Here is a 14,834-nt window from a genome sequence, read left to right as displayed (position 1 = left end):
AAGAAAACTTGGCACCCGGGTTGACAATGAAAATCAGATAATTTTATTTTGTATAGGCATCCAAAACAAAGCTGCAGTGGTAGGTGGCGCTGCTTACTATATCGTTCGTTTACCTCTGTTCTCTGATACCACAGCAATCTGTTAAACTGATGAAGGTCATTGTATGACCGACACGTGTTCCTTGTTTTGAATTGCCTATACAAAATAAAATTATCTGATTTTCATCGTCAACCTGAGTGCTAAGCTTTCTCCATGATTTCTATGGGATGGGATCTAACTTAGGCACTATATATAGGAGTGCAGTTATTACATTTCTAGCCATTTAATCATTGGCACCCTATTACGTTGCACGGCAGGGATACTGTAGCATACACCAATATAGTTACTGTGGCAGGGACTTTTATAGGACCATATGGTTTTATTATGTGAGTCCTGTATGTTTACTGCTAGGGCTACATGGAGACTTTGTGTAGGGAAACACTTTGAATTGCATGCAGCTTTCTAGCCTGGGTCTTACATTTTAAACCACAGGTTTATTTGGTATTGTATGACAGTATTATATAGATATTTATTTGGATACTTTATAACTTCTTTGCTCAGGACGTATACGATGCTGTTGTATGGTTGCATTCTTACAGGTTTTATTTGACAATTATTAATGAACATAGGAGGTTCTGCTGGACAAATGTTACAATCATCATGTATTAAAAACTATCTCCAAAAATGCACATAGTTTGTCCAGTGTATTGCACTTAGAAAATGCAACTTTAGCTCTGGTGCCTTTGCCCATCAGCTTCTTACCAAGGTGCTTTTGTGCCTGCACCTCAGCATTTGTCCTCATTTCTGAGTTGCCCAAGTCTCAGGGTTAAGGAAATTCAGTCTTACACAAAGACTGGGGAAGGTTTATACAGAAAGTGGTAGCAGGAATAAAATCTATAATATAATCGGCTAAGCGTGTCTCTGTCTGAAGCCTTCATAGACTGCGCATGCGTGACGCGCAGTCTGGCTCAGACAGAAGCACGCATCCAGCCGTTACAGGTAAGAGGAGTGTATGGCGCCAGAGATCATGGTATGCGTAGCCACTGAACACATACCGCGATCTCCGGCGTCATACTTACCTGACCAGGAAGAATGTTGCCGCGGTGCCTCTCTCTTCGCCGGAGACCGGGGCAGGAGTGAGGAGTCAGATCGGCGCATGCGCATAGCGCTATCCGGCGCCATTTTACTGAAGACACATTTGCAGTGTGTCTTCAGCAAAATGGCGCCGGACAGAGCGGTGCTCCAGCGCCGCACTCCTCCCCCGACCTCCGGCAGAACAGTAAACCGCAGCGCTGGAGCACAGAGAAGAAAGGTGAGTATAACTGTTTATTTTTTTGTATGTGTGTACAGCGTGAAAGGGATGAGGGGGCCACACATACCAGGATTGTGGGGTGAGGGGACCATGCATATCAGGATTGAGGGGTGAGGGGACCATGCATACCAGGATTGTGGGGTGAGGGGGCCACGCATACCAGGATTGTGGGGTGAGGGGGCCACGCATACCAGGATTGTGGAGTGAGGGGGCCACGCATACCAGGATTGTGGGGTGAGGGGACCATGCATAACAGGATTGGGGGATGAGGGGACCATGCATACCAGGATTGGGGGGTGAGGGGTACCATGCATACCAGAATAGGGATGAGGGGTACCATGCATACCAGAATAGGGATGAGGGGTACCATACATACCAGGATAAGAATGTGGGGTACCATGCATACCAGGATGAGGGATTGGGTGCCATGCATTCCAAGATGAGGAGTACCAAACATACTAGAATAGGGATGAGGGGTACCATACATACCAGGATAGGGATGAGGGGTACCATACATACCAGGATAGGGATGAGGGGTACCATGTATACCAGGATTGGGGATGAGGGGTACTATGTATACCAGGATTGGGGATGAGGGGCCCATGCATACCAGGATAGGGATGAGGAGTGCCATGCATACCAGGATGGGGGTGAGGAGACCATGCATACCAGGATTGGGGGGTGAGGGGACCATGCATACCAGGATTGGGGGGTGAGGGGACCATTCATACCAGGATTGTGGGGTGAGGGGACCATGCATACCAGGATTGTGGGGTGAGGGGACCATGCATACCAGGATTGGGGGGTGAGGGGTGCCATGCATACCAGAATAGGGATGAGGGGTACCATGCATACCAGAATAGGGATGAGGGGTACCATACATACCAGGATAGGAATGTGGGGTACCATGCATACCTGGATGAGGGATTGGGTGCCATGCATTCCAGGATGAGGGGCACCATACATACCAGGATAGAGATGAGGGGTACCATACATACCAGGATAGGGATGAGGGGTACCATACATACCAGGATAGGGATGAGGGGTACCAAACATACCAGGATAGGGATGAGGGGTACCATGTATACCAGGATTGGGGATGAGGGGTACCATGTATAACAAGATTGGGGATGAGGGGCCCATGCATACCAGGATAGGGATGAGGAGTGCCATGCATACCAGGATGGGGGTGAGGGAGCCATGCATACCGGAATTGGGGATGACGGAGCCATGCATACCAGGATTGGGGATGAGGGGTACCATGCATACCAGGATTGGGAATGAGGGAGCCATGCATACCAGGATTGGGGATGAGGGGTGTCATGCATACCAGGATTATGGATGAGGGGCCCATGCATACCAGGATGGGGGTGAGGGGTGCCATGCATATCAGGATTGGGGATGAGGGAGCCATGCATACCAGGATTGGGGATGAGGGGTGGCATGCATATCAGGATTGGGGATGAGGTAGCCATGCATACCAGGATTGGGGATGAGGGGTGCCATGCATACCAGGATTGGGGGTGAGGGGTGCCATGCATACCAGGATTGGGGATGAGGGGTGCCATGCATACTAGGATTGGGGGTGAGGGGTGCCATGCATACCATGATTGGGGGTGAGGGGTGCCATGCATACCAGGATTGGGGGTGAGGGGTGCCATGCATACCAGGATAGGGATGAGGGGTGTCATGCATACCAGGATGGGGATGAGGGGTGCCATGCATACCAGGATAGGATGGTGGGGACAGGAGGGGGCAGCACAAATACCAGGATGGGGGCAGCACATACCAGCATGGGAGACCATATACCAATAAAAATAAAAATGCTCGCCACCCGGGCGTAGAACGGGTTCAATAGCTAGTACCATATAAGCTAGGTAAGAAGAGTGTCAATACAAGGCTATACTAACCATTCTCTCCAGCTTCTAGCATGTCTTGCAAGTATTTGAATGATCCGGACTGCTTGGGCTGTGACACGGGTTCATCATAGTCCTGGAGCATTTTGTACACATCTGATTCAATATCTATACCATTTCGGCTTCTTGGCACTGTTCTTTGCAGGTCAACACTGTTAATGACAAATCAACAACAATGAATAAACAATGGCCATCGGTGCTGATAACTACTGTATATGTCTAAAGGACTAAAAAACAAGGGTTTGCCCAACTGCTATATAATGGGATAGTCTTCAATAACGACTCAAACCCTGGGCTGCGTAATTAGGAGAAATATGTAATTCTATGTACATTGCATTTATTTGTGCTCGAGACAGACAGTGAACAGGCAGAGAGATAAGAAACATTAGGATAGGTTCCTTTACAAAATATATATGTGGATATGTTCTATTAACTTTTTTACCACTATAAGTAGATTTTTATCCTGATTTTAATAGTCTTCTAAGCCATGAGCACACAGCAGTCTAAACAGGTTGCTGATCACCCAATGAATAAGTAAAATGCTTGTTCATCTGGCGAAATGATGTTTTGGTTTGCTCCTAACCAATTTTTATAAATTGAACTTTTACAGACACAGCAATACCACATGTGTGTATTATTTTATTTCTTTTTTCATTTGTTTCATTTTAAGGTGGTTAAAGGAGGGTAATTCAAACTTTTATATACAGTATATTTTTTTCATATTTTAAAAACACGTATACGGTACATAGTCCCCTTAAAGGACTAGAACCTGCAATCAACTTGACGCTTATATTTTATACTGCAGCACCATTACAGGTTGGACTTCAGTGGAGCATCGTAATAGGAGGGACAAGGGTCTTTAGCAGACCTCCACCCATTGGCACCCCACAATTGTGTCACAGTGACCCATGGCTTGTGGAATGACGCAATCCCCAGGCCGATTGCGGTAAATGCTGCTGACAGAGAACATTTAAGCAGTTAACAGCAGCAGGCTAAATAGCACAGCCATCATCTGCCGAGAAAAATGCGGGCTCAGAAAGTCATCTGTCAGGAAATGGTTTAAGAGGACCTTTCACTTGTCATAAATATGTTTTTTTCCTGGTATAAATGCCATTATTCTCTTGAATCTGAGGTTGTTTTGCTTTATTCTAATGCCTTTCCATTCCTCAAATATGGCCCCGCTTTCCTGTATAAGTCTTGTTAGTCATATGGGCGTTCCTCTATGGACATCTTCTTAAAGATCACAACCCCCTTGGCAGACAAGACTAGATTTACATACAGTGTAGAGAAGGCCATATCTCAGGAACCAAGAGGCACCGGCAAAAGAAAAACAGCTCCACATTCAGGAAAACTGCCGCATTTACACCAGGTAAAACATACATATCTATTGCAAGTGACAGCCCTTTTGACATTTATCTGCCACCATACTACATGGCACTTTCAATGAGGTACTGTTTGATATGGTTATTTGTTGAAAAAGGAGGAGAGATGAGTATTGCGGCATAGAAAACATAATTTTATTAAATAGAAATTACATAATAGCATGTGCAAAACATTACATAGAAAGGGATATAAGGTGCATGGTGCCAGATGTCAGGGGGTCACATAGATGAGAGGGTAAATAAAGTATGTGGATATGGGTAGTTGCATATACATATATATATACTGTATATATATATATATATATATATATATATATATATTAGAGGTGGGCATGGGATCATGTATCAAAGGAATAGTGTCTGAGACCACTGTTCAGCAGTATACTGCTTACTACTCAAACATACAGTTAGGTCAAGGTGTATAAGTGATCCAACTCTTGCCCAGTCCACCCCCCTATTATAGTCAGGTATGCAACTCACCCAGGATATTGTCCAAGAAGCCCTCAAGTCCCTGGGACCCCCCCAGCAAAGGTAGTGATGAAGGCGGCGCGCCTCAACGCGCGTTTCGCCGATCTTTATCAAGATATGGTTATTTGTACACTATATGACAGTATAACATGTGATGTGTGCCAACAAGAATTATTGCAAACTGGTAAGGGTTTTGGAAAATGGCGTCCTTTGTGATAAACTAGTTTAGCTGCCAAGATATTAACCCTGTAACCCAAAGGAACAAAAATCCTCTTATAATTCTTTGCTGACCACACATTTCCTAGTGGTTGGGTACAAAACAAACAGGAAAGCAAATTTTAAAAAGCAGTTCAATTAACCGGTTTCATTGAATTCAATAAAGCAAATGTTTCATCAACCATAGTGTGTAGGTATATATGTCAGAATAGCTTCTGAATCTAGAAGCTTCAGGTATATAGCTAATCTCCCGCATTCATTATCATTTACAAGACAGGAAAACAATGCAGCAGCATAAGACTGTGGACATCTGCCATATTAGATAACACTTCTGGCCAACTATGCATTAGGTAAAATGTTTCTTTATCTGTGAAAGGTCAGAGAAGGGCAAACACAAGAAGAATCATTCCCAAAACCATGCCAGTTAATAAGCCAGGGAAAACTGTCTTTCAATTGCAAATTGTGAAAGCTATAGGCTCCATTTACCCACTATTATTTTATTATAAAAAAATGCTGCCTTTTAAAAAAAATGGAGGAAAAAAAAAATTAAACAGAATTAAAATATACGGTACTTTTCTGTGATACACTGCAAAGTACTAGGGAAATACTCCATAACAGAAAAAAGTTTTTCCACTAGGCAACCATCTGACTTTACTGAATCCTGCCATAACATTTCAGGAAAAATGTTTAAGGAAACCCGGCGTTCTGTTTGACAGTTTTCAAGGCATCTGCTACTAAAAATCACATTTTGCAGAAGAATCCTGCTCTGATACGTAGACTACAACCTTTCTATTACAACAAAAAGCAAATTTCCGCTGATAAATGCATAGCGTAAGCTTGTGGAAATTCAATTTAGTAAGCCATATTTGGCAGTATTATTGTATACAGAAAGATTTCCTTTCGGCGTCAATGTATACATCCATATGATTCGGCACAGCTGGACTGGGGTCTGATTCCAAACTTTCTGAACATGGCTGATGTCATAACATAGTCACTGTAGTGTGCGGTATGTCACATAGTACAGACCTGGGCTATTTTCATCTCTCACGTCATTCTTATTGATATTAATCTCTGCAGATATGTGTTCATTTCAAAACTGCAAACTGGACTACATTTCCTATTCTTCTTCAGTGGTCCCAACATTTCCCGAGTGCAGCTGGCTGGAGACCACGGTTGCTCCGGTATACGCTGATTCACGTATGTGTCAGCACTGGGAGAAGCTTTGTCTTTACTATTACTGACTGCCACAAACAGAAAAGAAATGGAGCTTCTAGTGTCAGCATGTGACCCAAAAGCAAGAGAACCTCCTTTTTTTAGCTATGCATTGGACATAACAACAGACAAGATGGCTGGCCACGTAATTAGAAGCTATTATCAGAAAATGACATATTGTTCAAATAAGGCTTTTGTGTTACATATATTTTTTAATTTCATGTGTGGTCATTTTTTTCACATCATGATCTTTATTTATTTTTTATTTATATTATTCTTTATTTATATCATGGACTTTTTTAGAATTTAATGTACTGTCAGGAAAAACACATGAACATTAGCCACAATGAGCAGCTGGCTCTATCGCTTTTGTATTGAAGCATCTAATAAGCGTGTGCAAAGGACATTGTGAAGGGAGGGGGAGCAGGGGGAGCTGTAACATCTATGGCGAATGGTAAATCTTGTGTTATAAGGTGTGTATAGACGTGTTATCAGTCATTGTAATCATGATCCAGCTGAAAAAGAGCCTTGCTAAAACCTCTTTCTAAAAGGACAGTAAGTATGAGTCTAAAAATGCTTACTATTACAATTACTATTTTTTTTGTTATAAAATCGTAACATGAAAAAAGAATGGCAACATTTTTAAAAACAACATAGAACACAACAACCTGATTTACAGAACAGGTTCCTTCCTAATGATAAGTTACCTTTAAATGAACAGTAAGCTGCTTCATGTTAGGCTTTTTTCACGTCCCACAACAGGAACAGATCTCTTGTGCTAAGCACAGGACTAGAAGTGAAGCTGTCAGAACAGGAATGGCTACCATAGGATTCAGGATTTTCCCACTCAGACTGAATGTGCAGGCTGCAGCTAATCAGCGGCCATTGATTGGCTGAAGCATTCATGTGACACTACCCTGTCAAATTTGTATCTGCAGACCAGCACGGGACACAGTACTGAATGTGGAATAGTGGCATTCTTGTGAAAGGTATCTTTATTTTTACTTTCTCCCCTCCTTGGCCATATTAAAGGGATTTATCGGTTCTTTGGTACAGATGACCTACACAGATGATAATTAATTAATATAATAATGGTTGATTCATTACTAAATTTCAAGGAGGGCCTGGATGCCTTTCTTGATAAACATAATACTACAGGTTATGGACATTCGATTTTGTGATGGGACGTTGATCCAGGTAAATAGTCTGATTGATGTATGCAGTTGGGAAGGAATTTTTCCCCTAATATGGAGCTAATAGTGTTGCCCTATGGGGTTTTTGCCTTCTTCTGGATCAACATGTTAGACTTTAGGTTGAACTTGATGGACTTATGACTACCTTTAACTTTTAACCTTTGAATAATAGCAATAATATTTTTTTTGTTTAGATAGTGGAAACATATTCCGCAGCACTTTACCATTACTGTATATATTATATATATTATAATTAAAGAAAAATAGCATTTAATAAATAGCAATAGCATGGTTATCTGACACCTGGCACCCCCACCGCACTAATCAGTGTACGGAGCTGCGCTGTTATGCTCCATACATGGTTTACATATGATCACTGCTAGAGGAGATAATAGGTTATACGTGGGGTGCAGGATAGGTCGTCAACTTAAAAATACTAAACAACCCTTAAAAAATATTTAAAAGTTGGGGGCAACCCCTTTTAGTATTATACTAATATTAAAGTTTAATATTAGAATGATCTGGCTGAATCTTTAACAGGTGTATTAATGTGTATGGATATTATATTTTCACAATTTATCACACTAATCAGTAAAAAACAAGCTGAAGAAAACCGTGAAGATCCTTGAGTGAGCATACCTCTGGGGAGGAGAGATGTTGATCCTGCCCATATGTGAAGATAGATGGGAGTCTATAGTATTGTTGTTGTTGTTTGTGTAGAGCCTGGACGGATTGTTGTACTGACTGTTGAGCATTGGTCGGACATCACTTGGACTGCCTCGTGGAGAAACCGGAGTGGATCTCCTGTTGTTAGCACTTTCTGTTGGAAAAATATCCTGAATAAAAAAATACAACAAAACAATATAAAAAAGCACAGCACAAAAGCATAAAATCATGACGTTTATTAGCTTCTCATACAAGATTGTTTTCTTTCAAGAATATAATGTTGACGCTATTATTGACATAAGGAAGTGCATTAAAAACAACCCTTGTTAGTTGAAAAACTAAAAAATGTGTAATAGGTTCCAAAAAGACTATCACATTCATCTTAATATGATCTTCTGTATGGTATTTCTCTGCAATGATTTGGCCCTGCATTAAAAAGGGCTAGGGAGCACCCAGCGTCTTGAAAAAAGCAACCTGAAAACCATCCTTAACCCTTTGAATTGAACTATTATAATCTACACCGAACTATGAATTGAACTATTATGTCTACACTGTGCTTCAGATCTGTAATAAATCGTGCGCAAAGGCTGCCACTGTTCTCGGCAGTGCAGGTCCTGCTTATGATGTGCTGCCATGAACGCTGATCTTTTGGGCAAAAAAAACGTATTTTCACCAGATGAACAAGCGGGAAAACAAGGCTACAGTAGTCTGGCTCCATCCCCAGACAGCTTGCGCCACTTGTTCTTTGGACTCTTTAAAATGTATTTTGTCTGTAACACTGGAGCGTTTCAGAGAATATACCGGGCTGCATTAAAGAAGTCAGCCTGAAATTCATGCTGCCCATGGATTGGGCAAACTGAATCAGGTGACAGATTCCCTTTAAATCTACTATATGGTTCCTGAGATATGGATCTTTTTATTTAGTATTAATTTTCATGGTTTTTACAAGGGGTAGTGATCACAGGATTCACTGGGGATATGTTTTTAGTTTTAGCATTACTCCCCTGCAACTCCCATTGGTAAAGACTATAAAAGGGAGCACTAAATAAGGAGGGTCATATCACTGGAACGAAAGCCGATTTAAAAAAAGATACAGAATATTCAGGGTGGCAATGGGAATAAAATAGGAACAAAAGCTGGCCAGTTTTGACCTGGTGAAAGGTCTTCTTTCTGTCATAAATAATGATGGAACCTAACTGTGCCTGCTAAGTGTAGCAGAAAGCCTATCTTACACTAAGGCTGTGTTCCCACGATGCGGATTTAATGCGTTTCCGCGGCGGCACTTCCGCCGCGGAAATGCATTAAAGTCGCTTGGTAAGAGGTCTGGGATGTATCCCAATGATAATGCGCATTTGCTATGCACATTTTGCGGAGATTTCCGCTGCAGATTATCATTGTGGAAAAATCTGCAGCACAACCAATTTGGGAGCGATTTTGTCGCAAAATCGGGCTCATTGACTTGCATTGAACCGCATTATATCCTCATGTATACATGCGGATATTATGCGGTTCAATGCGCAGATGGTACCCGGGTTGGGAGAAGAGGAGACTCTGCTCCAAGACGGGTACCATCGTACCTGCAAGTTAAAAAAGAATTATAAAGTAAAAAAATATATATATATTCATAGTCACCTCACTGGTGGCCCCCGGTCTGCTCCAGGCGGCGTCCTTGCAGGACCTGCGGTGACGTCATTTAGTCAGCTGATGGTCACGCGACCACTGACGTCAGCGGTCAGGTGATGGTCACGTGACCATCAGCTAACTAAATGACGTCACCGCAGGTCCTTCCAGAACACTGTGGGATGCTGAGGAGAGAGGAGGCTGCCGGGAGGAGACCGGGGGCCGCCGGAGAGGTGAATATAAGGTTTTTTATTTCTTTTTACTTTTTAATTGTTTTTTTTTTTTTACCTTAGATGCAGCATTTGATAGTAGAAATGTACTCTAAGTTGGTCACACAATATAAATCCATGCCAGTTGCATGGATTTATATAGTGTGACCAACTTGTCAAGCCCTTTTCCAAGTGATGCTCAAAATCGCTTGGAAAAATGCTTGAAAAAAAAGCATGCATAAACGAATGAAAAAAACGCTGATAGATCGAAGGCATGATGGCAAAGTAGTGTTTTCAGCTTGTGCTGAAGATCACTGCCAACCATTAGTGCAGTGTCGGTGTCAGTGTTAAGCAAGTACCTGTAGTGGGGCAATTGGGGAAAGCTACCTTCTTGATCCCCATGTACCTTTCTAGACCTGGCTTATAGCTTTAGATTTTACAATAATTAGGTATTCTTAAGTTTTAAATTAATCCAATAAAGGTAAAAGTTGTGTCTTATATCCACTTCCATATGTGAAAAGAGTAAAGATAGCAGGAAGTAAAGTTGACTGAAATGAAAAATTACCAATACATATTCATGCGTTTTCAGACTAATGTTGATGACCATCAATATCTGATCGGTGGGTGTTTTACTCCCGGTAAAACCAGCTAATCGGCTTGGTTGATGAAGTGATGCTGTTTTCCCAGCTGATCAATGGGGGTACTAGGAGTCCGATTTGATATTGATAATCCCAGAAAAGTCCTTTAATGAACTTTCTTAATAAGTACATAGTGTACTACAGATAGGCTTTAAAATAGAAGAGTACAGTTTCTTCATTCCTGTGTCGGAGCCCCAGCATGTGCTGCTCACACATTAATATACTATCCTAAGAATAGCCAGGAAAATATTCGTGACCGGGACATTCTGCTAGATCACACAAAACATACAAGAGTATATGTTATAAGCAGATAGCTTACTGTCATGCCATTATTATCATCAGAAATTCTCATTTATATTATGATAATCAGGACCAATCAACTACAATTGACTAACTCCAAAATTCAGAGAAACTGGGCAATTCACCATGCATTCAGCACAGAACAAAACATCTGATGATCTGCAAACCTATCCTTTCTGTTCTCAGTACTTGCAAGCAAGTGAAACATTATCCTAGAAGATGAAAACAGCAAAGTCCAAGGTTTGAACATTATGAAATTAGAAAAGTCAACATAACAGGATCAGCAGCATCTAAAGTAAGTGAGATCTAGACCAAGCTCATAGGTGCCTCCATATTCTATTCATATCCTAAAAAAGGATGCAAGTTTACTTTATTCTGCTTTCAACATGAGTTCTCCAACTCTTACAGCTTCAAAATGTTCATTTTATTAACTTTTCAATGTATCACTTTACTTAAGATATAGATACATTTAATCATATTGTGATCTGGTCTATGTTGGAGACATTTCCAGATTGTACGGGTAGAGCAGTAGTGGAAGATTTTCGGCCTGAGATATGACAATGGCTTTTTCACATGTAGATAACCCTTTCTGTGCTTTTGATGAAAAATACATTTCAACAACGTATTCATGAAAGGTCTGAACGTTCTCTTAGAAGAAAGAACTTGGGGCGACATTCAATCCAGATGCCTCTTATTACGTACTCTTCTGTGGCACAGAACAAATGTCAAGAGTCATATGGAAAAGCCATCCATCACTTGTCTACAAAGAATGAAACACTGTACAAGTAGGAAGCATTGAAAAGGAAGAAAACAATCATGAAAAGAAGCAATCAAACATGTATACTTGACAAATTCCTATGGATCGCAAGCCCGGTCACCATAAAGGCTAAAAGTGCGTCAGAGTGATGGAGGAAGTATCTGCTCCCTCCAGACTTCTACACCGCTGCTGTTGCTTTCTCCACACTCATCACCTCCTCTCGCACTGGTCTAGCAGAATTTTTATGGCTGGGGCTACAAAATTCATAACACACATAGCTCTTTACTATCATGTTAGCCTCACACCAGTGCTTTTTGTATGGAACTGTAATTATTTTCCCTAGAAGGAGCTAGATTAAAATGTCACTATACAGTAATGATGTAAAACAGGTTGCATGACTAATACATATGACTCTGCTCCAGGGAATCGTGTGACACAAGTCACCATATATCCTGACCTTGGGAAAAGAGAACTTGTTCTCAGGATTGAGCTTTTTCTCACACAATACTGTTGGATGGTAGTACCACTGTGTCACTACAGCTGCCACTAGATCTTAGAATGTCATGAGAAGATCCAGTTTACAATCGCTGACGATTGTCACACAACTTTCCGATCAGTGTTCTTATTTGTAGGTAATAGGGCCAGATACATCAAGGTCGGCATTGTTCACGAGATATGCCGGAGTCAGATGCTTCTGGTTCATGTATCCTCTTCATAAATCAGGAGCGTCAGACCAATGGGACATAACCTTATTGGTTAATCCATTGGTTATGTTCTGAGGAAGAAGTTTGGATTACCTTTGAAATGCGTTGCCTTTAACCGTCTTAATAAATAATGCATCTTTAACTTAATCTCTTCTCCACCTCCTCATTGTGAGTTTATCAGCAGCGCAGGAAAACCACTCTTAATCCGGATAACACACTTTATAAAAAATAAACATGGCAGTATGGCAAAAGTTTGTTAAGTTGCATCTGAGCAAACTACCACATTTCTGTAACAAAGTCTTTTGGATAAACAGGACCAAAGTGGAGATGCTTGGCCAGAATGCTAGAATGCCCTGTTCCTGCAAGAATACACTGCATATCAGTACAAATATCTTTGCTAGTGCAGCTTTCCTCACAAACTGACCAGCACTTCTGTCCATACCATGGCTACTGATGGAGGAAAACGTGACCAGACCAGTCTATCAGCCTCCTGCAATTATAAAACAACTCACAAAGGAAATATGCTTTACTATGGAGATGACTGATGGACAGGTGTGGTCACATGCTCCTCCATCAGCAGCCATTATATTAACAAAAATGCTGGTCAGTTTGTGAGGAAAACTGTATTAATAAGGGAAAGTGGCCAACCCCTTACTTTATTGTTGATTTGAGGTATTTCTGATCAAAGCCTTTAAGCATGGTGGTGGAATTGTGACGATTTGGACTTATGTTACAACTATAGGACCTGGGCACTTGCAGTCACTGATCCGACCATGAACTTGTCTGTATAACTAAGTATTTTAGAGTCAAATAAGAGGCCATCTATACAAAAGCTAATGCTTGGCCAAACTGGGTTATACAACAGGGCAATGATCCCAAGCACAGCAGGAAGTCTACATGAGAATGGCTGAAAAAGAATTAAAGTGTTGCAATGGCCATGTCAAAGTCCAGACCACAACCCAATTGAAATACTGAGGCAGGACCTAGAGAAAACTGTGCATAAACATGTACCCCCAAATATAAATGAGCTTGTAAAGAAGAGTGGGCCAAAGTTCCTCCAGAACGATGTGAGAGACTGATAAAGTTATACAGAAACAGAAAACCATTACTTCAAGTCATTGCTGCTGAAGGCGGTTCTACAAACTATTGATTCATGGGGTGTACTTAATTTTTCGCACACAGCTTCTGCATTTTGGCCTAGTTTTTGGTAACTATATAATGATACGGTATAACTGTTCATGTGTTGCTGTTCATCTGAAATTGTATTTACTTCGTTTTAATACCTTCTTCGGAGCAGGTGTTTTTAATTATGTCCTGATAAGTAAAATAATTTAATTCAAAGATGGTGTACTTAGTTTTTCTCTTTACTATATCTCTATGGTGAGAGCCTGTGCTCTCATCATGCAATCAACAAGCTGGCCATCAGTTTGCTGCGATGCCACAGGATTTTGGAATATTGCACATGCTGGACGCATAGGTAATGGAATGAAAAACTTGTATATGGCATTGAAAGTCACTATATTTAGGAATGTTGAATACCCAATACAATACTACAGATCCTTGCCAAAATAAGAGGGTTAGGTCCTTCCTGCTAAGTGTCTGCAGTCATCTCAAGTCAGATCTTCCAGTTTCCTCTGCAATATAAATAGTAGGTATACAGTACATATGTTAAGGAGAACCTGTCACTTTGTACATGCTGTGTGATTTGTGGACACCACGCTATAGAGAAGGAAAAGCTGAGCAGAATAATATATAAGTGTGTAGGGAAGAATTCAGTTTCAATTGTAATTTATTCATTTAAATCCTTGGTGTTAGTTTGTCTGACAACTATCTCTGCATGCACAATCATACAGGGAGGGCTGTCAATCACTGAGTAGGACCGCCCACTGGACTCATGCATAGAAACAACAAGAATCTCACTTAATAAAATACAAGATTTACTGAACCTCTTCCCACTAAAAGGTACATCAGTCTGATCAGCTCCTCCGACTCTATCCTGGTAACAGATCAGGGACCATTTTCGGCATGACAGGTTCCCTTTAAATTGCTTTTTCAGCATGCTTCTGATAATATTTTAGATATAATAAATAGGAAAAAATATATATATTTAGAAATAAAGCCATAAATGTATATTGTGTAAATGTAGAATTCAATCTATTTTCATATCCTAGTATTTATAGTGTAAGTGTAAGATTTCAACTT

General features: G+C 41.0%; 1 protein-coding gene across 3 annotated transcripts in view; it reads right to left on the bottom strand.

The window, feature by feature from the left end:
- The window catches only part of PDLIM4 (PDZ and LIM domain 4), a 226,998-nt gene that overhangs the window by 21,484 nt on the left and 190,680 nt on the right, over positions 1 to 14,834 (bottom strand). For all 3 annotated transcript variants that reach the window (XM_073651205.1, XM_073651203.1, XM_073651204.1), the window contains 2 exons: positions 8,378 to 8,574; positions 3,262 to 3,419 (listed from right to left, as the gene is read on the bottom strand). In XM_073651205.1, coding sequence (XP_073507306.1) covers positions 3,262 to 3,419; positions 8,378 to 8,574 — 355 coding nt within the window. The remainder of the gene's footprint in view (positions 1 to 3,261; positions 3,420 to 8,377; positions 8,575 to 14,834) is intronic.

This window comes from Phyllobates terribilis, unplaced genomic scaffold (genome assembly GCF_046119375.1).
Source record: "Phyllobates terribilis strain yellow unplaced genomic scaffold, ASM4611937v1 Scaffold_11__3_contigs__length_659146591, whole genome shotgun sequence".
Taxonomy (NCBI): Eukaryota; Metazoa; Chordata; class Amphibia; order Anura; family Dendrobatidae; genus Phyllobates; species Phyllobates terribilis.
This window is presented reverse-complemented; position numbering and strand designations above follow the sequence as displayed.